General features: G+C 47.7%; 1 protein-coding gene across 5 annotated transcripts in view; it reads right to left on the reverse strand.

Moving 5' to 3' along the window:
- Positions 1-1951: 1951 nt before the first annotated feature.
- PRKCB (protein kinase C beta) overlaps positions 1952-24050 on the reverse strand; it is a 330403-nt gene continuing 308304 nt past the window's right edge. For 3 of the 5 annotated variants that reach the window (XM_042971550.1, XM_042971552.1, XM_042971554.1), the window contains one exon: positions 3081-8934. In XM_042971550.1, the coding sequence (XP_042827484.1) occupies positions 8776-8934 (159 nt within the window). In that variant the 3' untranslated portion in view covers positions 3081-8775. Of the gene's footprint in view, positions 2897-3080; positions 8935-24050 lie in introns of those variants that run through there. The other 2 variants (XM_042971551.1, XM_042971553.1) reach the window with 2 other exon arrangements.

Genomic DNA, 24050 nt, shown 5'->3' on the forward strand with positions numbered 1-24050 from the left:
CAAATAAGAAGACTGACTTCTGGTGGTCCATAACCATGGGGAAGCCCAGGTAGTTTTCTGGCAATTTCTTTCCCATCTATCTAATTTCTCTAATGCTCCCTAAGTTCATGAGTAGCTCCATTGCGGGACTGGGTAGTAGATACAAAATTGGTCACTTCTGAGATTAGATGGCTTCCATACTGGTCACTGGGGGAAGCCACTTGCCATGTGCAGACAGTCCTATGGAGATGTCTGTCTGGTGAGGAACTGAAGCTTCCAACAACCATGTGAGTAAGCTTTAAAGTGAATCCCATCTCCCCTTCGTTGATCCTTCATATGTTAACTGCAACCCTGGCCATCAGCTTGACTGCAACCTCATGAAAGGTATTACGCCAGGTAAGCCACACCCAGCTTTCCTGCCTGTAGTGATTGAGAAGCAATACATATTTGTTGCCTCAAAGTTTTGGAGTAACTTGTTATACAGCAATAGATAACTAATGCAATGTAGGTCTGGCCAATCAAACTACTTCCCCCAACTCCCCGCTCTACCCCAGACCTAGTCCTTGGTTTAGGACTGTGCATGTGACCATGCTGAGTCAATCAGAGTAAACTGCTCCCACTCTTTCTCACTGGACATGATGCTAGGAAGAGAAGAGGCTGGGGCTTCTGCATCTTCTTGTCCTTGTTAGTGGAAAGTTCTGGGATGTCTTGTTGGTCTCTATATCCTCAGCACCCAGAATTGTGCCTGGCTCAAAGGAGCTGCTCAATAACTATGAAGTGAAAGGTGGGTTTGTATCCAGCAGAGGGAGAAAAGATGAGGGGAGGGCTCAGAAGTACAACAGCAAGCTCTTCTCTAATACCATCTTAAATGGAACATGTCATCAAACATCTATAGAAATCTGGTTATTTTTGTTTTCTCCATGTGATGCATAGAACACACAGTTTCTTCCTTACGTTTAAGTTGGCTTTCCCCAATGTTAACTGGCAGAGTTTCTAAAATTCTGCAAAGAACGTACTAGGATCAATGGATTCACTGCATCTGCCCGATGCTCCATTTACTGGGCGTTTTCCAAGGAGGCAGGAGATGAATAAATTTTGTGGAATCATAATGTACTTGGTGTGACAGGTTTGCTCTTTTCTGCTACCCACTAGCATTAGCAGCGACAAAGGCATGTGCTATAGATTGGATTAGTACATCTTTCAAAAGGAAAATAGAAGCATGATTTCATTCAGAGAAGATATTAGGCTGACACCCAGTGATTCATTAATGTGCCACTCTGATCTCAGAGACTGGGGCTCCTTTTCTTGCCAAACATACGGCATATTTTATTTTCCTTTCCTCTCCTGGCCTCCCTGGGGAAGTAGGGTTGTGGAGAAAAGGGCATACACTTTTTTTGTTGTTGTTGTTGCAGATGCTGAATTAGAAAATAGGAAAAGGTAAGTCGTTTGACAAATAGTGACATCCTCATTGACTGCAGAGAAGTGTTCCTTCTGTACTGACAGCGACCTCCTTGCTTTTGTCGTAGCTGGGATGAAATTTTTGTTAAGTACTTTGTGCCCGAGGATTTCATACACCAAGCCACACTGATTGGATCACTGAGTGGATACTCTGATTCTGGGCACAGGAAAATTATTGAGTCCATTAAGTGTGAGATTTGCAAATGGCAGAAGTCTTGACCTCAAATTTACAGCAGCCAGGTAAGTAGATGGAGAGTGTGACACAACAGGGCATAGTGGAGACTTTGGTGGAGTGAGAATCCGACTGCTTTTATAACTCTTTTTTTTTTTAAGAGAGAGAGTGCACGTAAGTGGGGGAGGCGGCAGAGGGAGAAAGAGAGAAAACCTTAAGTAGGATCTACACTCAGCACAGAGCCCGACGTGGGGCTTGATCCCATGACCCTCAGATCATGACCTGAGCTGAAATCAAGAGTCAGACGCTCAACTGACTGAGCCACCCAGGCGCCCCAGAGCCCACACTGTTTTAAAGGAGACAGCCATTTCTCAGTTCGGTGGAATTATTTCCACGTGGAAACCAGGCCGAAGGCTATTAGTCTTCCAATTTTTTTTTCAAGTGAATCTTATTTATATAAGTGAATCAAAATTTATATAAAGTATCCCATTTTTAAATGTTGACAATGATTTCAATGAAATAAAATTGTGTGCCTGTGAAACAAAGCTCATCCACCGGCTGCCTCAGCTTATGGCTCTCAGTTTATAACCCCTGTACCAGGACCTATTTAAAAGCAGACATGTTAACAAGAGAGTTTGCATATATTAACTCAGTTTAATTATATCAATTCTTAAACAAAAAATTTCCTCCAAGAGACAATAGTTCACGGTAACTGCAAAGCTCACTCACAATTTTTAAAAATACCAGTCATGCTTAGCATTCAAAGAAGATAGGGTAGAATAACTGTAAAAACATTTACTGGGAACATCAGCCTCTGACTTTAAAAATTACAAATACTGAAGCGTTTTGGTATCAGACACAGTAGTTTTGACATCGTCTGTTCATTTGATGAGTTTCTGGAAGTTTGGAAAATTGTACCTCTATAATTGGATAAAGCGCTTACTCTAAACTAAACATTTTCAAATGTAGAAAACAAACTAGCAAGCTACACATACAAAGAAAAGCCCTCTAGGACAAGCCCTCCACATGTTGAATGCCAGCAAATGCACCATGGATCCTGGAAGACTAGAATTGATACATACACTTAGCCTGAAGTCTTAACACTTCAGGCTTGACAATGGAGTCTGCATTCACCTACACATTAATGACAAACTCTGGGTTAGTATAGGAGAAGCCAGCAAATTCATTTTGGTCCAAGTTCATGATGAAGAGTTTATCAGTAGGCGTGAGTTCCACAGGCTGTCTGGTGAACTCTTTGTCGAAGTTGGAGGTGTCTCGCTTGTCTCTCTGCCAAATGGAAAGCAAACACATTAACATGGCATAAGAAGGAGACACGACCCACACCTGCCAGTTAGTGGGAAGCCGATGACATCTCATGGGCAGAGTTAGAAAGAGCCCTGTGCTGAGTTTTTTAGCAGGTGCATTGTGGCATACTACCCCTGGCTTTCATTTCACATTGTATGTTGTCTTCAGGAGAGAACATTTGGTGGAGATTGCCTAAGAAAAGAAATGAAACATGAATTTCTGTAAGGATTGCCATACAGTGGTATGTGTGTATGTGCGTGTGTGTGTGTTCAGTTTTCTTTGGCTTTGAGATGAACTGAATTGGAAACAACTTCTTACCATGCAAAATGCAATAGAACTAGTCATGGGGTAGGGCGTCCCGGAGAAACCCATCCAACAGCGACCCCTGTGGCTAGGAGGCTCCTTTCTTTAAAAAGGAGAACAGGTGCACCACCACTCAGCTCCCAAGAAGGTAGAGTGGCATGTGGGGACATCAGATGGCTGCCTGATGAAAGGAGCTGACCACTGTCCACCCCACATCCCCTGGTGCAATCTAGGCTTTGAAGGGATGCTCATAAATCCACCCACAGACTAGAATTTGGGTCTTCGTCAGCCACAGGCTCTCTCCAAGGACGTTTACAGCATGTATCTAGTTAACAAACTATAAGAAACAAAACCCAAAGCTTAAAGTCAAGTCTGTAAGGGCAGCCTTAAAACAAACAAATATTCTATTCTGGTGAGTCTGAAATTTCTTTTTTTCTGTGGGGGGGACATTAATTGCAGTTTACTGACCACAGTTTGGGGCAATCTTTTCCAGGGAACGTCAGAATGTGGGCTAATGACAACATCTCACAGCTGTATGATGTTCTCACCTCCTCAGGGTCCTTCAGCCTATTGTCCCCTGCAATTCTCACCACCCAAAGGCAGGGGAGCTGGAGTCCTCACCCTCCATGGTTTGACATATGAGAAAACTGGGGTTCAGGAAGATACAGTGACTTGCCCAAGGTTGTACAGTGGGTTAGTGATCTTCACTTGACCACACTGCTTTTAATTCACCTCAGCCCCTCTGACTGGGGGGAAAGCCTGATGGCTGGTTTGTTACTGGATAGCCAAGAAGGCCAGAGTTTGCCTGGCAGAAGCCAGAGCTGGGTCAGATTGTAAAGAGGGGAGGTTCAGCGAGTACTGACTGATTTGCTGGAGTTCGGCCAATTGCCACCCATGCTGTAGGTTTAGCTCCTAATGGGCGCTGACTGGTAGGGTTTCTCATTGCTGGGCTCACGCCTCTTCGCCAAATACCTCCCACAAGAATTCCTTCTTTTAGGATGCTCCTTTGAGATGGGCAAAGTGTCCCTATGAAGTTGCCACTTACTCTTGTGTTGTATGTGTTGTGGTGTGGGAATGGGAAGCGGGGAGTATAAGCAACACACTCGAGGAAGTGTAGCCAGACTGCAGTGGGCACAAGATGTCAATGGAGCTGTTTTCTAGACGGTGGGCCATCTCCTGCCATGTCCCACCCACTCTGCTTTGTCTTATCCTGCCTGATGTCAGCCTGTCCTGTGCTGTCCCAGGCACTGCTGGTGTTATTTCCTGTGTTCAGAGAAAGCTCAAATGTCACCTCTTCTTAAGGGAAGTGCCTGTACATCCCTCTCTGGACCTACAAGTCATACATTGGCACCCTTTTAATCATCTTCATTGCACTTACTTATTATCAGACATTGTCTTGTTTACTTATTGCCTCTCTCCAGGTAGGGAGGGTCCTTGCCTGTTTCTTCACTATGGTATTTCCAGTGCCAAGAATAATGCTTGGCACACTGCAGGCTGTCCACAACTATTTGTTGAGTGAATGAACCAGTCAATGAACGAAGACTTGACTAAGGATGAGCCTCTTTGCTTTTTTCCAATTTATACTTGTCCTTGAGTCAGAGACTACCCTCTATAGCAAAGCAATGAAACTGTTCCCACTGATCCTATGGGTCCCTCACATTGGCCTCTGTCCATTTTGAGCTGCAGTATGGATTGAACTGTGTTAGGTCCCTTCAAGGTCTGAGAGCTCCACGATGGTATGTGGGCGCCAAGAAGGCAGGCACTTGCCTCCTTTTAGGTCTCTCCTGGGAACATCGACCCCATCTGGCCTTCCCTGCCTTTGGGCATCCCTGGAGGTTCCCTTACCAGCTTTCAAAGCCCCAGCTTTCAAAGCTCTTCCCCACCTGTTGTGCTGGTGAGGTCTCATGCTTCAAACAGCCACATGGTCCAAATAGAACCTGCCATTCTAGATTTTGTCTTCCAGGCAGATCCCCCTAGGAAATACCCCTGAATTTTACCCTAGAAGGTGGGAGAGGATGGGCCTCTCCTTTTTGGGTTGATAGCATCTGAAGCCACGTGAGCATAGCATCACTCATGCAAGGAGGGTTATCAATTCCACTGGCCTTCTATTGATTCCCCAAGAAGGCCATTATGGTCCTACCCTTCCTTAGAAGAGGAACAGATGAGTGAGAAGTCTCAGAAATGTCAAGAGGGATCCTTGGCATACCAGCAGACAATTAGCCATGGCCAACACGGACTGTGTTTAGGTTTCTTTGGATTTTCTTATTTAATTTCTTTTTAAAAATTCTTTCTTAATTTAAGTTCTTTTAGAAGATCTCAGCTTTTCTCATCTAGAAGAGCCAGGCAGGGTCAAGCTGGGGGCAGTGTGCTGGCAGAACTGCATCTCCCTGAGGGCTGGAAAGGATGCCTGCAGGATGATAAACTCTAAGAAGCAAGACTCAGGCCTCAGAACTGAGCTGTAAAACCAGTCACCTCTCTCTCTATGGGGATCTGTCTCTGTTCAAATCTTGGTGATTATGTGGTCTGTTCAAGCACGGAGACTGTGCCTTTGGCCTTCTGGAAGAAACCCACCCCGCTACCATCTAGCCCCTGTCCTTCCCCCCCCCCCCCCCCGCCACTTGAGGAATGCCCCAGAAATCCGGGTCAAGAGAGCATTGCTGCATTTCCTCCTTCAGCCTCAAACTATGGTCTGCAGAGAGAAAGAGGGGCCCTGAAGACTTCTGATGACTTTTTCTTTCTTGTAAGAAGGCTCCGCCGACTAACTCAGAGACTGGTTATCTCTAGATCACATCATGCTTTCAATCACTTATTTAGCGGCAGCGGCATCTGTAGGGCTCCCTACTGTGCTGCTGACACCCAGCAGAGAGGCTGACACACAGCTGGTGCTCAACGAATGCTTCCCAGATGAACGGAGAGTGGAATACATGGACGATGGCACAATGATGTGGAAAAATCTTTCTTCCTGAATAAATTTGCAAAGTGTTGCCCGGAGATTACGTATGCTGAAAGCTCTGTTTCTTGGTCTTCCTTGTACTTAAAACATTGATAGAAAAGGAAACTGCAGGAACTCTGACCAAGGATCCCTCACTTCCACAGAGGCCTTTGTTGACCAGCCCTCAGCAAGGTGTGTTAGGGGAACAAAGACTTTGGCTTGAGTACCTCTTTCTGCAAACTATTAAACTATTTTGAAAAAATAATGGCAGCAATTTGGAAAATGTAGAGTGCGGTGTGTATATACAATATATTTTTTCTATCTATCATCTTATCTATCTATCATCTATCTATCTATCTATCTCATCTATCATCTATCTATAGCTACCTATCTACCTATCTTACATTGTTCTCTAAAGTTGTCTCAAATAATCTGTCAGTGGCCCAATGCTTCTGTATGGTTTTTATCTTCCTGACAGCATGTCCAAGGAAACACCTGGTGACCCAACAGCCAGACGAAGGACCTCAAATAACTTGCCTGTTGGTGGGCATGGCTCAGAGATGCCAGCTATAGAGTGGAAAGAGTCTTGCACCGAATCAGGAAACCTGGGTTTGCACCCCAGCTGACTGACCTTGGGCAAGTCACTCCCTCTCTCCAGATGCCAGTTTCCCCCACAATAAAATGGGGGTGGAGGGTTCCGCCCCAATTTCCCTCCTTCTCTAACTTCCTGAGCTCATCAGCTGAGACTTCAAGTTTGCCACACATGAGGTCCTGCAGCAAGGAAACGCGGAGGGCAGACAGGAGCGAGCCAGGGGCCTCTCTGCCTGTGCAAATCCAAAGCACGCTTTTCTTAAAGATGAGAAGTCTTACTTCAACGGCATTAGTCAAGTTTTTAAAGTTCTCCTGATGTCTCTTAGAAGCCCTGGTGCTTCTGGAAATCACTCGACTTGTGATAGGAATTCTCTGTAGGGCTGCCTGAGAATAGAAGGAGGCAGTAGGCAAGGATGGGAAACACCTTGCTGTTCTCGTCCACTCAGGCAGAAACAGGATTTCTCCCACCCAAGGGCTTTCCTTGGCTTCTAGGGGCTCACAAAGCTGCTTGCAAGAAAGAATATTTGGTCCAAGCTGGAAGGAGTGGTGATTTTGATAAGAAACTCAAGATCTCCAGCCATGCTCCTAGCTGGCCCCTAAACTTGACTCTGGCTTTGAGCTCCGATATCGTTGGAAGCCTCAGCCAGCTCATCCCATCCCACTACAGGCCACCAGAAGTCCCTGAATGGTGTCCAGCCCTGGCCTCTCTGACCAGCTGAACCCTGGGGCTGAGGTTAAAATCTGGGTTTAGTTCCTTTCTGTCCCAAAGCCTGAGGAGCCCTGCTTTGTAGTTTGGGTCCACGTTTTTCAAAGAGCCGTTTTCTTGAAATAGCATTTCTTCTTTTTTTTTTTTTTTATTGTATCTCGATGCTAGAAAAAAAATGGCACAGAACAGATATCCAGATACAAATGGACATTTCCACAAACATCTTGCAAAACAACATCAAAGTGAAGAATACGACTGTCTATGTTTCAGGAAATGGTGTCTTTCTCAGAGTACTTATTTAGTTTCCCAAAACCAGCCACAAACCTAGGCGAGTCCCTTCCACCCAGGCATGGGTCTGCCAGGCTCCAGAGCCGCCTTCTCGACAAATCAAAGCAGGTCATTGTGGTTAATAACACTGGGACATATATTTCAAAGCATGTGTAACAAAGTGGGTTTTTTTTTTTTCTTTTTGCGTTTGAACAACAACAGAAATAAAACCCCAAAGCAAATAAAATTTGAAATGTAATGTAAAACCACGGTCCTCTGGGACCTTGCTAGAGTGACCATGTCTTTTCAGGGAGTGGTGCAAATGCCCTTTGCAAGTAGTTTGAGGATGAAGGTGATCAGGGATGCAGAGGATCAGAAATCACAGCATTGGAGGTGGTGCCCGAGCTGGCTGCCTTTTGACTGACCCCTTGAGGTACTTTTAGATTGAGACTGTCTAAAAGCACACTCTCGGCATTTTAAAAGGGCCGAGATAATCGTCTTAACTTCGAGTCTAAAAAAAATAACAAATAAAATTTTATTTTTAGCATGCGGCTCACGGTGCCTCCAAACCGGGCAGAATGGAGGGCTTCCCTCTAAGTGAAAGCCACCATATACTTGGATACATGCCAAGCTCTGGGTCCGGCAGGAAGGGAGAGAATACTGCTAGCGTCCGATCATCGGCTCGCTTGGTGGGAATAATCTAGACTGGATGCTTGGAGTTGGAAAAACGTGTGAAATGGGAGCGCTGGAAAAAAGGGAGAGAAAGCAGGCATTTTCTGTCCCCACTGGATCTACTGAGCTGACACACTGGCGAACGTGGATTGTAAGAGGACTTTGCGAATGTGCTAATTATGCGGCAACATTTTCGCCATGCCATCTGCATAATCCCATCTCACAGAGATGCTCCAAACGACCTGAGGACATTTGGGTTCTGAAACATGGTCACTCTAGTCTCGTCAGCAAATAAAACATGGATGCAACGTTGCAACGAAAAAAAGATGTCACCACGATAGCCGTTGAGCTTGAATGACAGAAATGAAGGACGGAGGTCTACACATCTACTTAGCTCTTGACTTCAGGTTTTAAAAATTCAGAGTTAACAAAGGAAAATCCTTCGAATTCTGATTGGTCAATATTCCTGATGACTTCCTGGTCGGGAGGTGTTAGGACGGGTGGATGGCGGGTGAAAAACCGGTCGAAGTTTTCAGCATTTCGCCCACACTATGAGAGGGGAAGAAAAGAACTTGTGGTAGGTGGAAAAACAAAAACGAAAACAAAACCCCGAACAAAACAGAACCAAACAAAACTGGGCTGTGGTTTTCTCGGATCCCTTCCCTTTCGCCGCCTCAGAGAGGTGGTTTCAATGACCAGAAATGAGAGCAACAGAAAATGCAAAATTCTCATGACCTTTGGTACATGACCTTGGGCTCCCGACTTTCAGTTTCTAGGGCTCGTGAGCCGCCCCTGGGTGTCCCCTGGGCAGTCAGGAGCTGCATGGCAAAGGCATGAGATGGTGGGGCTGGTGACATGTGGCATGTTCCCCCCCCCCCCCCTCACCGCAAGGCATCAGCCAGGCCCACCTGTTGAAAGAGATGGGATTAAGGTACCTGTGATGTTTCATATGGCACCAGATGCTAAGTCATGAGCCAGTTATACGTCACCTGGGAGATCCCAGTATTTAGCAGTGGATCCCTCAAAGGGCTGTCCTCTGGCTGCCAGTCAGGAACAATGTATGTTTCCAGCTCCAGAGATACAGGAATTTACAAACTCTAGTCCATGAAGACAGATCCCAAGACCTGGGTTTGGTTTCTGCAACTGCCAGCCAACCACGAGGCCTTGGTGAGCTGGGTAGGTCACTGACACTTAAGTGCAAGATGCCAGCAGGCAAGCTCAGCCATTCTCTCTCCAAATGGGAATGGAGGGTGTGGAATGAAACACACAGCAGTGCTTGGTGGGGCAGTTGGGATCGATAGAGAAAAGCATGATCATCTCTCACCCATCCTGGGGTCCTCGGGCTGAATCAGAGTTGTAACGTGTGTGTATGTATATGTGCGTGCACACACGCACAGACTGATTCCCACCCAAACACTGGCACGAAGTTCTGGTATTTTGAACACAGTGTCTACAGGAGGCGACCACAACCTGACAACACAGAAGCACTAGCAGTCATGACGGCTAATATTCATTACACATTTGCTAAATGCCAGGCACCCTAGAATGCTCTACTTGCATTACCTTATTAAGTCTTCCCAATGACCCTACGAAGTGGGCATCATCCCTACTGGACAGATGAGGACACTGGGGCCAGGGAGATTACGTAACTTGTTCAAGGGCACACAGTCAATGAATAGCAGAGCTGCAACGTGAGACAGGCCCCTCTGACGTCGGAGCCTAAGCTCCTGGCTCCATTTTACACGAATGGTTTGTCGGTTGATGAGTACGTGACTAAGTGGGGCAGGGGGGTGGGGGAGGGAGGAGGAGTCAGGGATGGGGATGATGAGGTCTCTGGTTTGAATGACAGCGAGAATGTGGTGATGGCAATCCCAGAGGCAGAGAAAATGGGAAAATTCGGAAGGACAGCTACTTCCGTTTGGACACGATGACTTTTTTTTTAATATTTATTTTTGAGAGAGAGAGAGAGAGACAGAGTGTGAGCGGGGGAGGGGCAGAGAGAGAGGGAGACACAGAATCAGAAGCAGGCTCCAGGCTCAGAGCTGTCAGCACAGAGCCCGACGCAGGGCCCGAACCCACGAACTGTGAGATCATGACCTGAGCCGGTCATACGCTTAACTTACTGAGCCAACTAGATGTCCCTGAACACGATGACTCTGAGGGACCAGAGAGGTTCCAAGAGATGACCCAAGGGGGTTAGAAGTACAGATTCCGGAGCTAAGGAGAGCGGTCTTGGAAAAAAAAAAAAAAAAAAAACTTAAAGTACAGAACATGGAAAGTGGGAAAAAGATAATAATAATAATAATAATAAAACCCACTGAGCAGTTTCCAGGCAACCCGCACTGCTAAGGGTTTCACATACATCACCTCTTTGCTTCACATAACCACCCTGGGAGGTGGGGATCTGATTTCCATGTGCCAGGGAGAAAATTGCCCCTAAAACTGAGAGTGGGAAGAGGAGAACCAGAAGGGAGCACTGTCAGGCAAGCGGGGGACTGAGGGAATCCAGGGAGAAGGGTGCTGTCGTAGCTATCTCCAAGAGGTCAAGCAGGAAAAGTTGCAGAGAACAGGCCACCCCACTTGGCAATTAGGAAGAGACAGATGAGAAAATGGAGAGCTGACACTGAGCCTGAGTCGCTGGCAGAGGGAAGGAAAGTTGAGAAAGTCAAGGAGTGCATATTTCCCCTTTGCTCCTTCAAGCCCTACAGTCAAGGGAAGCAGAGATATGGGGGGGGGGTGTGCATGGGACTCAGCTCTCAGATGGCCTCAGCTTCCTGCTTTGTTCCCATCTGGGCAGAAGGCACCCACAAGGCCATAGCCTGCAGACTCTTACAGGGTGTGCGGAGGAGACCAGGACATCATGCGTGTGACTGTTCCTGGGCACCGAGGAAGTGTCAATGCACCCTAGCTATAAGCATTATAACAAACTGATTTGTTATTCCAAGCTAAATTCTTTGAGCCCTGTTGATATCTTTGCCTCGGGTCTCAGAAAACAAGAAGTGATCCCCCCCCCCCCCCCGCCACCAATGCCCAGCCATGCAATCAGGACTTGGGGTATGCTGTGCTGGTCAGCGTGGGAGGGGGGAGACTTTTGCCCAAAGAAGGATGGACCCTCAGCGCAGTGTGGTCAGGATTATTGCTCACATTCTTGCATTGCTTATGCATTTGTTTTCACTCAAGAGATATTTACTGAGTTCCTACTATATGCCAGACCCTGTGCTAATAGTAAATTATACAGAATCTATGCCTCACGGGAACCTACGTCCTACTGGGGAAGGAAGGCGATAAACACATAAATAGAAGGGGAACTGTAAATGTAAATAGAGGTATCTTAATGTCAGACAGAGGTAAGTGGTATTAAGAAAAATAAAGTCAGGTCAGTGATAAAGAGCGAAGAGAACACCATTTTCAAAAAAGTGGTCAGCTCTGAGGAGATGAGCTTTGAAGCAAGCCCTCAGTGAAGTAAGGACATTTGAACGTCTGGAGGAAAAGCATTCTAGGTGGAGGAAAGTGCATGTGCAAAGGCCTGGAGACAGGTGCTCGCTCGGCAGAGTCACCCAACAGCAGTGAGGCCAGTGTGGCCAGAGCAGTGACCCGGAAGCAGAGGATTTCCATCTCAGCTTGGTAAGAAGCCACTGGATGATTCTGATCAGCCCACAGGCTCTGCTCATGTTTCTGTGGGATCATTGGTGCCGCATACAAAGTTGATGGACGGGCAAGGGGCAGGGATGCCAACCAGATGAGACAGGATAGTGCCTCAGAAGAAGGTACCTCTGGGATAGATGGAAAGGTGCATCTGGAGTGGGGGAAGGGGTGCAAGATTTGCTGATGGGTCAGACCAGCATTTCAGGACGAGAGGACTTGTCGGACCCTACAGCTTTGCACTTGGGCTCCACGGTGAATGGGGGAAGGGGTAGAGAGCCTTCGGGGGGCAAAGGGGCACTTGGTTTCCTGTTTGATAAGTCTGAGAGTCCAGTGGGGATGTCGAGGGTTGTAGGAGTCCCCTCATCTGTGGTGTGGGGACAGAAAAGGGGGCAGCAGCTAGACTGACGGCAGAGGCACTGGGGAGGGTTAGAAACTGGGTGGCATCATCCAGAGCAGAGAGATGGTGCATGGAGCGGGGGGGGGGCAGAGGGTGGCAGGGACCGGTGGTTGGGAGTAAGGCAGACCTGCGAGGGTTCCTCTTTGGCCTGGGTGCTGGGACCCAAACCAGCCAGCATAGGAAGCACGTGAGCTGAGACACAGAATCTTCGGGGGCCGTTTTTCTTTAAAAGCCATCAGTTTCCCATGCACACCAGAAGGGCTGCTGCTTTGCTGGGGCCTCCCCAGAGGCTGTGATAGGACACAGAGAAACAGCTTCCGGAGGCTCCGAGCCTCCCCCTTCCCTGCACTCCCCGCCACTCCCCCCCCCCCACCCCCCTGCCTCAGAGAACAATGAAATCTTTAAGTGAGATAGCAGAGGGGACATGGAAAAACAGGGGTTAACCAAGGGGGCACAATACAGCGGGAGCGTGATTTTCCTGCTAATAAGCAGCTTACGGAACTGGCAGATCACAGCCTCCCTAAGTGTTTCCGTGTTTTTCAAATGGAGCTGTCACTGCCCATTAGCTTCAGGAGCGCTCCCTAAATGGAGACGTCAGCCCTGGGGAGGCACAGCCGGGAGGGCTCTGAGCCTGCTGTGTCCTTGGAGAACGTGCTGCTCTGCGGCTGTGATCCAGTGACACGCTCAGCGTGGACCACACCTGTTTCTCTGGCTGCTCTGGCTGCCCTGGCTGGGTACTTCAGCCTCACTTAGCTACTGAAAGAAAACCCACCTCCCTTGTGGCCAGGGCACCACTGGAGCTCCCGGAACCGGAACCGGAACCGTGCCGGGGACCCAAGCCAACATGGTTATTTAAATCACAAGGCGCCTCTTTCCAGGGTGGGAGAGGAGAGCAATAAGGATTTTGACTTGTTCGATTGTGCCTCTGAATCTGAGAACCTAGACAGTTTGAAAAGCTTCTCTGTGAGCTGCTACATGTGAGCTCTTCGCCCCCCACCCCTTCTCTTCTTTCTAATTTCTGTTTCATTGTGTTAATAACAGCTCTGGGTCTGGCTGTCGAAAGTGGAGTTGGCTTAGTCATAGCGGCAAGAGGGATCTTTCAGATGCCAACCTGGATATGTCATTTCTCTGCAGTGGCTCCCCCTTGCCCAGGGCCTACACTCCTCAGCATGGCTCACAAGGCCCTGGTCACCAGGTCACTAGCCTCTCAGTGCCCCTCCCCCACCCCAACACGCCCTCCAGCTGTACTCGGTCCCCGGGGTTCCCAGAACACTCATGCACTCTGTCACTGCCCAGCCTTTGCAATGAGCTGTCTCCTCTACCTGGGGGGGGGGGGGGTGCAGAACACCTGCCTCCAACCCCCCCCCCCCCCCCAAACCAGGGCATTTCCTACACATCTTTTTCCTCTCCAGACAGATGTTCACTTCCTCCAGGAGACTTTCCCTGGACCCCTCCTCTATATGCCTGGGTTTATCCCACCAAGATATAAGATGTTCATCAGAAAACTGGTGGGGGGGTGGGGGGGAAGAAAGTTGACATCAAACTATCCACCAATAGGGAAAAGAAGTTAAATAAGTAATGATACATCTATTTGATGTATTATAATGCAACACACTCTTAAAAATTAAAAGGAGATTTAGAAGAATATTAAATGGCATAGTTACATATAATTACTAGCTGCATACAATATGTTCCCATTCTATAAATTATACACACAAATGTGTGTGCTTACAAATATTGTATATTGTCTATGTGCGTATAAAGACCAGCAAGTTACAGACTGCTTACTTTTCTCCTTTACCTCTTCTGCTTGTGTGTTTGAAAATTTAAATGACAGATTTTTTTTTTTTAATAAGAAAAAACCCCACAAAAGCTCATTTAAATGAGGGAGCTATTGCCATTTTGAGGCCTTGGTGCTTCTTCTGCTGGAGGTGTGCTAAAGCACTGGAGATATGATGGCACACAAGAGGATCCCTGTCCTTGTCATCACGGAGCTTGTGGTCTAGCAGGAGACAGACACACACACAGGCCACCACATGGCACCATGTAACAACTGGGGCCACTGAGCACAGAAGTGAGGCACCTAAGAAGGGCCAGGAAGACTTTCTGGAGGAGGTGACATCTAAGCTGAGTGCGACCAGAGAGAAAGACACCAGGGGAACCCGGCCTCTATCAAGACAGCAGGAACCCAAGCTAGAAGGTCACACTGAAAATATACGTAAGCCATACAGCCTGGGCAAAAAGACAAAAGAGTATTCTTTTTTTTTAATGTGCAAATTCAATGAAATTCTGGGTCCTTTTCATGCCTTACAGACAGTTCTCCGCAGCAGGACAACACAGGAGGGCCCCACCCAGTGAGAAGCAGTCGGTTAAGCACAGAGCTGTAAACACGTTGGATCATTTTTAAGTCGTTTGTGTACCAAGGTTTCTCTCCCCAGCAGAGTCAGACAAAATACAGCGTAGAAAGAAAAGAAAGATTAAAGCTCCTTTGTCTGCAAATAGTGAAGATTCCTTACAATCGGGGTGTTTGATCTCTTGTGTCTATTTAGTTAGAAGGAAGTCAGCAAGAGAAGGGGCTTTTGCACTGGGTAGCAAGTTTGGTGTTTTGTTTTATCTAAAAATAAGATGCAATGCTTTCTTTTCCTCCAGATTTTGGTCAAAATGCCATTGCCTCAGAGTAGCTGTTTGGGATCACCTCCGGATAAAGTAGGACCTCCAATTCTCCCTTCCTGTTAATTCTCCCTCAGGGCATCACTTTCGCACAGGAAATAAAAATACCCAAATAGCCCAATCTCTATTACATGTTTATTTCTTTGCTTCTCTGCTGATGAATTATATTCCCATCTAGACTCTAAGCCCCACAAGAGCTGAAGTCACACCATCGCCTTCCCAGGACTCAGGACAGGTTTTGGCACACAGCAGGCACTCAATGTTGTCAGACGGATGAGTAGCAGTGCCTATTAAGTACGTATAAGCCTGATATTGTTTAAGTACTTCATAAGCAGTATCTCATTTAATCCAATGGTTCCATGATGTCTCTGCTGTACAGCAAGGCTTAAGTACCTATGATTTGATCCCAGATCTGGCAACAATCCAGACTCTTCCATCAGCCTTGTACATTTCTTGCCGAAACAAACAAATCATTCAAAAGCACAAGAAAAATAAACAACAAAACCCTTTGTTATTTCACCCCCTCCATACCTTCATGACGTTAACATTTTAGTCTGCGGTCCTGGCGGGACAAACAGATGGATGGAGACTTTGTATAAAGATACAAAATATAGAGTCAGTCCTTTATTACTTACCCTGCTTTTAAGAAACGAGATGAAACACTCTAAACATTTTCCCGTGTGAACAGAGTGTCATATTTTTCTTATCTATTCTTCACCCATGTCGCTGGCTTCAAATAAAGTTACCCCATTTATTTGCCTATGTTTTTATAACTTCGATTCTCACGGGTCTGTGAGACAGGCAGGAAAAGGGTTATCTCCACCGAACAGATAATTTGGAAAGTTAACGACTTGGTCAGGGCCATACAGCGTCAAGGAGGGGAACCAAGATCCAGGGTCGGGTCTGTTCGATTCCAAAGACCACAGGCTTCCTACTACATTTTACTGTCTTACGAATGGCGGGAACTTAAATGCCGACTCGGGTACCGATTCCTTAAGCAGGTGAGCTGACTTCCCTAAGCCAACTTTTTGTTATGTTGAATTAACCTACCTTATAGTGTGGGGTGAGGAGGACTTGATAAAATGCACAGAAGACATGTGACATGGTAGCTGGTAGCTTCCATGGAGTGCGGTGAGCTAGTCTACTGGCAGTGGCCGTGCTCTGGCTACAGAGGGGTCCTGCAGGCCCTGCCATGACTCAGCCTCCCCTGGGATATTGCTGTTGCAAGTACAGGCGTTTAAGACACAAACGAGTATCTTTTCCACCCGAGGCTAGTGGGATATGGGAGGGTGCAAGATGACGTCAGACCCTAAATGGGGCTCCCAGTTAGAAGTGAGGGGCAGATGTGGGCCCGGGGGCAAAAGGGACACATTTCCACTCCCTCCCCCCGCCACCAACCCAAGCCTTGCTGCCTTGAAAAGACATTTTTTAAATTTTTTAATGTTTATTTATTTTTGAGAGAGACAGAGAAAGAGTGAGAGTGGGGGAGGGGCAAAGAGAGGGAGACACAGAATCGGAAGCATGACCTGAGCCGAGTTGGACGCTCAACTGAACGAGCCACCCAGGCGCCTGGGCTTGGAAAGACATTTTAATGCAGATTTACATACCAAGAAGTTCTTGTTCTTCAGTGGTGAAGGGTGGTTGTTTTTAAGAAATTGCACGTGTAAATAAACAAGAAATGAAAGTTTTTCTTTCCCTTTCTGGGTCATGCGTGTCTTGACATCATGGCCTCAGAGCCTTCATGGAGTCAGTATTTCTGGACAATCAGTGAGCTCAGGGCCATATAAATGAGAAAGAAGAGGGGCTTAAAAAGAGTGGAGGAGGGGACTCTGAATTTACCCTACAGATGCACTCATGCGTGTGCGAAACTAGGAAGCTATTGAAAATGAAGTAGATCTCGAGATGCTGACAAAACACAATCTGCGAGACAGAAGGTAACAAAGTGAGGCACGGGAATCGAAGACGCGTGCTGGCATCCTCCTGTGTGATGTGGGGTAGTCCTGTGCTTGTACTCAGCCTCTCTAGAAGGCTGGCCCGGAACTGGGCCACTGTGAGTGGCTCCGGGAAGGAGAACCAAGGCACCTAGCTGAGGGTCAAGGGCGGGAGGAGGAGACAGTCTCACTGTATAGTTTTGATGCTGCTCTGCATATTTCACATATTTTAGGATTTTTTTTTTTTTAAAGGAGAGAAGATCAGAATATCGAATAATATAATGAGGTCAAGAATGAGAAGACGAGTCTCTGACAGAAGATTGTTCTGAGGTCACTGACAACTCCCCGGGAGAAATGTCAAAACAGAGAGGTGGAGGCAGAAGCCAGATGCACCAAACTAGAAAAAGAATGGATTGTAATGAAATACGATCTTGGAGGTAACAAGAATTAGCAGTTCTTTCAAAGGTTTGCGTGTATGAGCAGACAGGGGCAGCGGTCCTACTCGTGGGAAGGAGCGATCCCAGGTTTGAGGGAAGGGGTTTTTCCTTAATGTTTATTTATTTATTTTGAGAGGGTGGGGGAGGGGCAGAGAGAGAGAAAAAGAGAGAGAGAGTCTCAAGCAGACTCCGTATTCTCAGCACAGAGCTTGACATGGGCTCGAACTCACGAAACAGGCCTTTAAATTAAACTGGCACTCACTTGGACTTACTAGCTGTGTGGCCATGGGCAAGTTACTTAACCTCTCTGAGCCTACCTCCTCACCTACACACAGAAGGTAATAACAGTAGTATTTCACAGGGCGGTTGTGAGTAGACCGAAGGCTCTGCTTTCTAGTAAAACCGAATAATTTCACAGAACACGCCTGGCCCATTTTATCGTTACGGTTCTAAACAGTATTAATAAAGTCCTGCATCCGTTAACTGGAGGGCCCATCTTGGCCTGGTTCTTTTCTATTTCCTGTGTAAGTCACTGAAGCAAATCTTCTGGCCTCTGCTCGTTCCTCTCTAGAATGATGGTATCTATACCCACGTCGAAGGGCTCCTCCAGTTCTGGACTTCTGTTACTTTCAGTGGTTATTGCCAGACACATCCTAAGAGTTGTGTGCTCTCCCCCAGCATGTGACCTTCCCATCTACCAGTTCAGTTCACACGGCTGGCATCTCCACCGGGGGACAGCTCAGAGTCATGCACTTGGCAAGTGATTTAGGAACTTCAGTTGGCCCAGGAGTCTGCCAACTCCAACTGCCCAGAGGGAGCCTGGTTTGATCCACAGCTCTCCACGGGTGGGTGGAGGGAGGGAGAGAAAGATAAACAGACAGACTCCGGGCCTCCGTGTCCTAAACAACTCTTGGCTATTTGTGCGTCAGTGTCTGAATGTAGCCTAATATCTTGACGAGGATCTGTATAAACTTCACACTCTGGATAACCGAAAGAACAAACACAGCCGAGTGGGGAGATGTCTACTCCTTAATGAGCCCGTCTTGAGTGCCTCAGCTCGGATGCTGCCATGCCCTGCCCTCGGAGGGCATTCAACGTCTGCGGTCTTTGTCAGCCTCAAAATCAAAGCCTGAAGGAGCCGGTGAAATTTGCATCTTTGAAAACCCTGCCAGTAGGTGTGAATATGTTACTTGTTTGTTGCGACATTTTAAAATAAATTTTAAATCATTTGAATTGTGAAGAATATCTAGTCTCCGTCTATTATGCAACAGACACTGTTGGATGGTGGTATTGGCTCCTTCCCACCGGTGCAATTTCAAACTCTAAAAGGGGCTCCAAGTGCTTCTGATAATCTTTCCAAGGATACTGGCAGTGTGGAGTCCGTGGTTCAAGGCCTCGCTCTGCCACCTGCTAGCTGCGGGACCTCGAGCAAACATCCTAACCTCTCCAGGCTGCGTGCCCTCATCTGTCATACGGTGACAATGACACCCATAGAAACCCCCATAATGACACCCATAATTCTCTCTCATAGGGAATTAACTGAGGTAGTGCCTGGAAGGCACTTAGAACGCTGCTTGGCACAGACAATAACTCAATATTTTGTCCGGTATATTTGAATAGTACGGGTTTCAGAAGAATGACTTTAAATCCCAGCTTTCTGAAAGGTATTGTTCTCCCGAGCATTTGGTGCTGCCTCGGGGAGGGAGGTTCTATTCTTAAATAAATCGTATTAAGTAGAAAGTTCGCCCCCTTTCTTAAGCCTTGCTTTTGGAGTTGTAATAGCAAACATACAAAGGTTACACTTTGTGGTTTCAATTCAGAAATGTCAGCACATCAAACACACATTCAGACATGCACTCAGAGACACTTACTCATACGCTGTAAAGGGCAATTAGGTTCGGAGGAGAATGTCACATGAACAGAACTGCAGCTCATTAAAGCAGTACTTGAAGCTTTTGACCTCGGCTACACAAACAATGTTTTCAGATGACAGGATTGCCGAGAAACCAAGTCCTGGGAGCATGATTTACTTTCTGAAGCAGTTCGGCAACTAGACTCCTGGAGGACGCAGGCCATGATATGTGATCAGATAACGATGCAGTGTTTGGGAAACGCTATCACATGAAAGGCTGTCGTGATGTAGAATGGGGACCAGGGGCTCTGCGTTTTCAGCCTCCAAGATCCCAAAGCTTTGCTGATGTGCAGATGCCTGAAAACCGTACGGGGCTTTATGTCAAGTGACGAGGAGGACAGGTAACAAAAGCGGAAATGATTGGAATCAGACTATCACACGAGGAGGGGTTGGAGTCGGTGAGGCCTGACACCCGGGCTGGAATGAATGGAAGGAGTGAGCAATGCCGATCACGTCTGGGTGGTCCCGGACGGCTGCCCAGGATGAACGGCTCTTACTGTCCGCTTCTCAGCGAGCTGTACTCCTCAAGCCCCGCTCAGAACGAATGGGCCATCAGATGGAGCACACTTTAGAACCGAAAGAGAGCCACGTTCACTAGCGGGCAAGTCGCTGTACAAACACCCTAGTAGTTAAGCCTCCGTGGGCCATAACGAAGCAGGGTGTCCTTGTGACCTGGTTACTCTTCTCCCACCTCCTCAATTTGCTGCATCTCTGCTGACAGCTGGGGAATGGAGCCCAAGGCGTGTGCCTCTACCCAGTTTTCACAGCAAGCTTTGCACTGGGCATTAGGGACACCGCCAGACTTCACTAAGGCAATTCCTACTAGCGTATGAATGCCACCAAAATCTCGATCGGGCATGTTGATTTAAACACACTACATCAGCATATCTTCTACTGTGACTCGAAGCACCACATACGACAAATTCAGCCAGCAGACATGCTCACCCATGGCCTCAATGCACCCTCTTACTGCAGCACGGCCAAATTCTGAGCTACTCACCCAGACCAAGGGGACTGCCCGGCTACCGCCCCGAGCACGTGGGACCTCCCACACCGCCACAGAATTTACACTGACAAGAGGAGGAACAGCCATGCCCTACTCTGTGCCCCGCATGCCAGCACTCTGAACTCCAGACGCTTTCACGACAACCTCTTTCATCCCTTCATCCTGCTTTTCGCCAGGACCAACAACTGGCTACCACATTACACTCGAGGAGCGATTATGCAGGCAGTCTGAAGGGATTCTCCTTCATCCATTCCTTCTTGGCCCCTGGGGTAATCACTGGGCATCCACAAGGTGCCAGGAACCAGGGAGGGCTAGGTGTGCCGATATGAACACATCCTGGAGGCCCTCAGGCAGCTCCGTCCCGTCCAAATGCCCACTGGCTCCCACCTGGATGACCGCAAGAGCCTCGAACCAGTCTCCTGATTTCACCCCTGCACCTACAACAGTCAGAGTGATCCTCTGAAAACCCAAAGTCGGATCATGCCATTTCTCTGCCCAGGGCCCTCCAAACGCTGCCCATCTCAGCCGGAGTAGAAGCCACAGATCCTACAGTGGCCTGAACCATCTGCCCCTCCCGTGGCCTCACCAGTATTATCTTCTTTTCCCCCATCCTTCGCCCACTCAGCTCAGCACTTGGATTCTGTGCTCTTCCTTGAACATGCCAAGCAAGCTCTTGCCTCAGGGCCTTTGCACCTGTTACCACCGCCCGAACCACTCTCCCCCCAAGATACACACATGGCTCACACAGTCCCTCACCTTCCTCCCATCTTTGCTGAAATGTCAGCAAGGCTTTCCAGCCACCCCTCTCTGATCCACCTCTCACCATCCTCACCCCTGCTCTGATTTCGTCCACAATGCTTATCTCCTTCTAACATATTTGCTGATGTTTTTTAGTTTATTTATTTATTTTGAGAGAGAGAGAGAGAGAGACTGAGAGAGTGAGCAGGGGAGGGGCACAGAAAGAGGGAGACAGAGAATCCCAAGTGGGCTCTATGCTGTCAGCGTGGAGCTTGACACGGGGCTTGAACCCGCAAACTGTGAGATCATGACCTGGGCCAAAACCAAGAATCGGGCGCTTAACCGACTGAACTACCCAGACGCCCCCATTTGCCGATTTCTACGTCTATTGTTTGCCCACTCCTTCTAAAATAGAAGTTCCACGAGAGCCGGAGATTGTGTTATTTTCACTTCCGTGTCTCCAGCACCTGGAATGGTACCTAACGTCAATAAACACCTGCGGAGAGGATGACCCAGGGCGCTGGGCGACATCCCAGGAGGACAGAACCAGAACACCCTGCTTCTCAACCCACTGCTCCACCACACGCTCAGCCACACACACCGCCTTCTAGCACACAAACTAGCACCACCCACCAACACACACTGACCCACCACAGCCTGCCGTGTGGCCCGAACCACATTCACCAGCACACTCTGTACTAGAGCTTACACACCCCTGCAGCACAGCCTTCACCATCCTACACGGCATACTAACTACAACAGGATCTGCCTTTCAGCAGATGAAAGGTCCGGCAGCAGCCCAGCACATGTGAAAATACGCAGCGTCTCGGGCCCTACCCCGGACCCGCTGAATCAGAATCCATATTGTAACCAGGTACCCAGGTGACTCGTGTGTGCACAGCAGCATTTAAGAAGATCCGCTAGGTGACCCCAGGGCACCCATAACACTGAGCTGGGCGACAGCAGAGTGCAGGAGCCACGGCCCCCGATCCAAAGCGCAAGGATTCACGCGCTACATCACCGACCCTTCCCCATGCTCTCCCTGCGCACACAACCACACGATGCCATGACCGATATAACTCAGCACCCAAATCGAGCTCTTTAGGAACTTACACAACGACCCATTCATTCGAGATGCCCTTCTGCACATGAGAAAAGCACCCCAGGCTCTAGTACATATCCCTAGAGAACCCCTTATGTTCCTCTGCTCAGAGCATTGCAGCCTCTTACCTTACAGCCGTTCGTGGATTCCTTCATTTATTCAGTAAAAATTATGAAGTGCCAGCTAGGTGCTAAACCTTAGGCTAAGCACCGGGAATCAACACTGACAAAGACAGTCAGAACCCTTCAGTCCTAGTCAAGAAGACCGACATCGCGTGGAACAAGCAATTACAATAAAGTGTGATGAGTTTGTTGACAGGACACTAGCAGAGAATCAATAAGAGCCTCCCTGAGGGGATGATGTTCTCCTGATCTGATGAGGGGGAAGGAGCAAGACACCAACAAGGGACAGAGGACGGAGGTGGGCGAAGCGTGGGGAAGGGTGCGGGGATCCCAGGTGGATGGCTACGCACGGACAGAGCCGGGAAGGGAAGAGAACGCGGTCGCATGTTTGAGGAACCAAAAGAAGCTCAGAAACGCTTGTTTTGGGAGGCAGGAGCTGAAGCTGTGGAGGGGGCAGACGCCGGACCACGGAAGATCCCCAGATGCCACATATGCTAAGGAACAGCAGGCACGATTCTGGGGGCAGCAGAGAGCCATCAGGGAAGCTTTAAGCAAGAGCGACACAATCAGATGCACATTTGAAAAAACCACTCAGGTACGTGAAAGAATGTGCCAAAGCTAGTGTATCTCAGTAGTTATGAACAATGCTCTGCATACGGCTCCCTGCCATAACAAAAGATGGCAAAACCCACGTTAATGAACCTCCAATAATAGCACCCTTCACTGATGTTTGAATATAATCCTCTGTTATTACCCCATGGTTTTTTTTTTTTTTTTTTTCTCCCGTTGCTCTCTGCTTAATAGTATGCATGAATCTGGAACACTGACAGATACACGCATGCCTTTTAATAACCCGCAAGGCACATGGCACTCTGCACACAGTTACCATGGGCCTCGGGGAGGGTGTGCGGAAGGGAAATGTGAAATCCTTGAGTGGGATGAGGACTCTAAGGCCAGCATCCACAGCCCAAAGGCACAGGTGCAGGTTGAATCGGAAGACTGATGCATGTGTTATTATTATTTCTAATTCAGTCTCAGGCAGCAAGGGCAGTTCCTGCTTCCCCTGAGAGCTGGAGGCTGAACATCTTGAAATATCCAGTCCAGGGCAATCACTGTACTTTGAAAGCCACTGTTCAACCCACCAGAGGGAATTCAAGACATTGGCTGGTTGGAAACCATTATCGAACGCAGAACAGTCTGAGGATCCTATTGATCTGTTATTAATTATTGTAATCTTTTTATATTATCAGTGGTTAGAACAGCTCCTTTTTCCTAAGTATCTTCTATGAGCCAGGCGCTGGCTAGATATTTTTATATTCATTATTGCTCAGCAGGAAGTTTCAAAATATTTACCCAGTCAGCATGGACTCAGTTGTAAAGAACCAGTACTAACAGGAACCGGTTAAATGCCAACCTGACTTTGAGTAATCACTACCCCCCAAAATTTTAAACTGAGTCCTTGGGCCTCGTATGACTTGTGGATGTGTTTACTTCGGCCTGAACTGGGTTTAATTTTTAACGTGTGGCCGATATATCAAAAACTAGTGAGCTCTCATCTAAAAATCTTGGTGAGGATAGAGCAAGGCAGAGCCTGTATCCCTGCAGGGCAAACCTGGCTCGTAGAAGATGCTCAGAAAAAGGTAGCTGTTATTATGGATAATTAAAAAAGAAGATCACAATCAGTAGTAACGGTCACCAGAACCCT

The sequence above is a fragment of the Panthera tigris genome, chromosome E3, assembly GCF_018350195.1.
Source record: "Panthera tigris isolate Pti1 chromosome E3, P.tigris_Pti1_mat1.1, whole genome shotgun sequence".
NCBI classification, from domain to species: domain Eukaryota; kingdom Metazoa; phylum Chordata; class Mammalia; order Carnivora; family Felidae; genus Panthera; species Panthera tigris.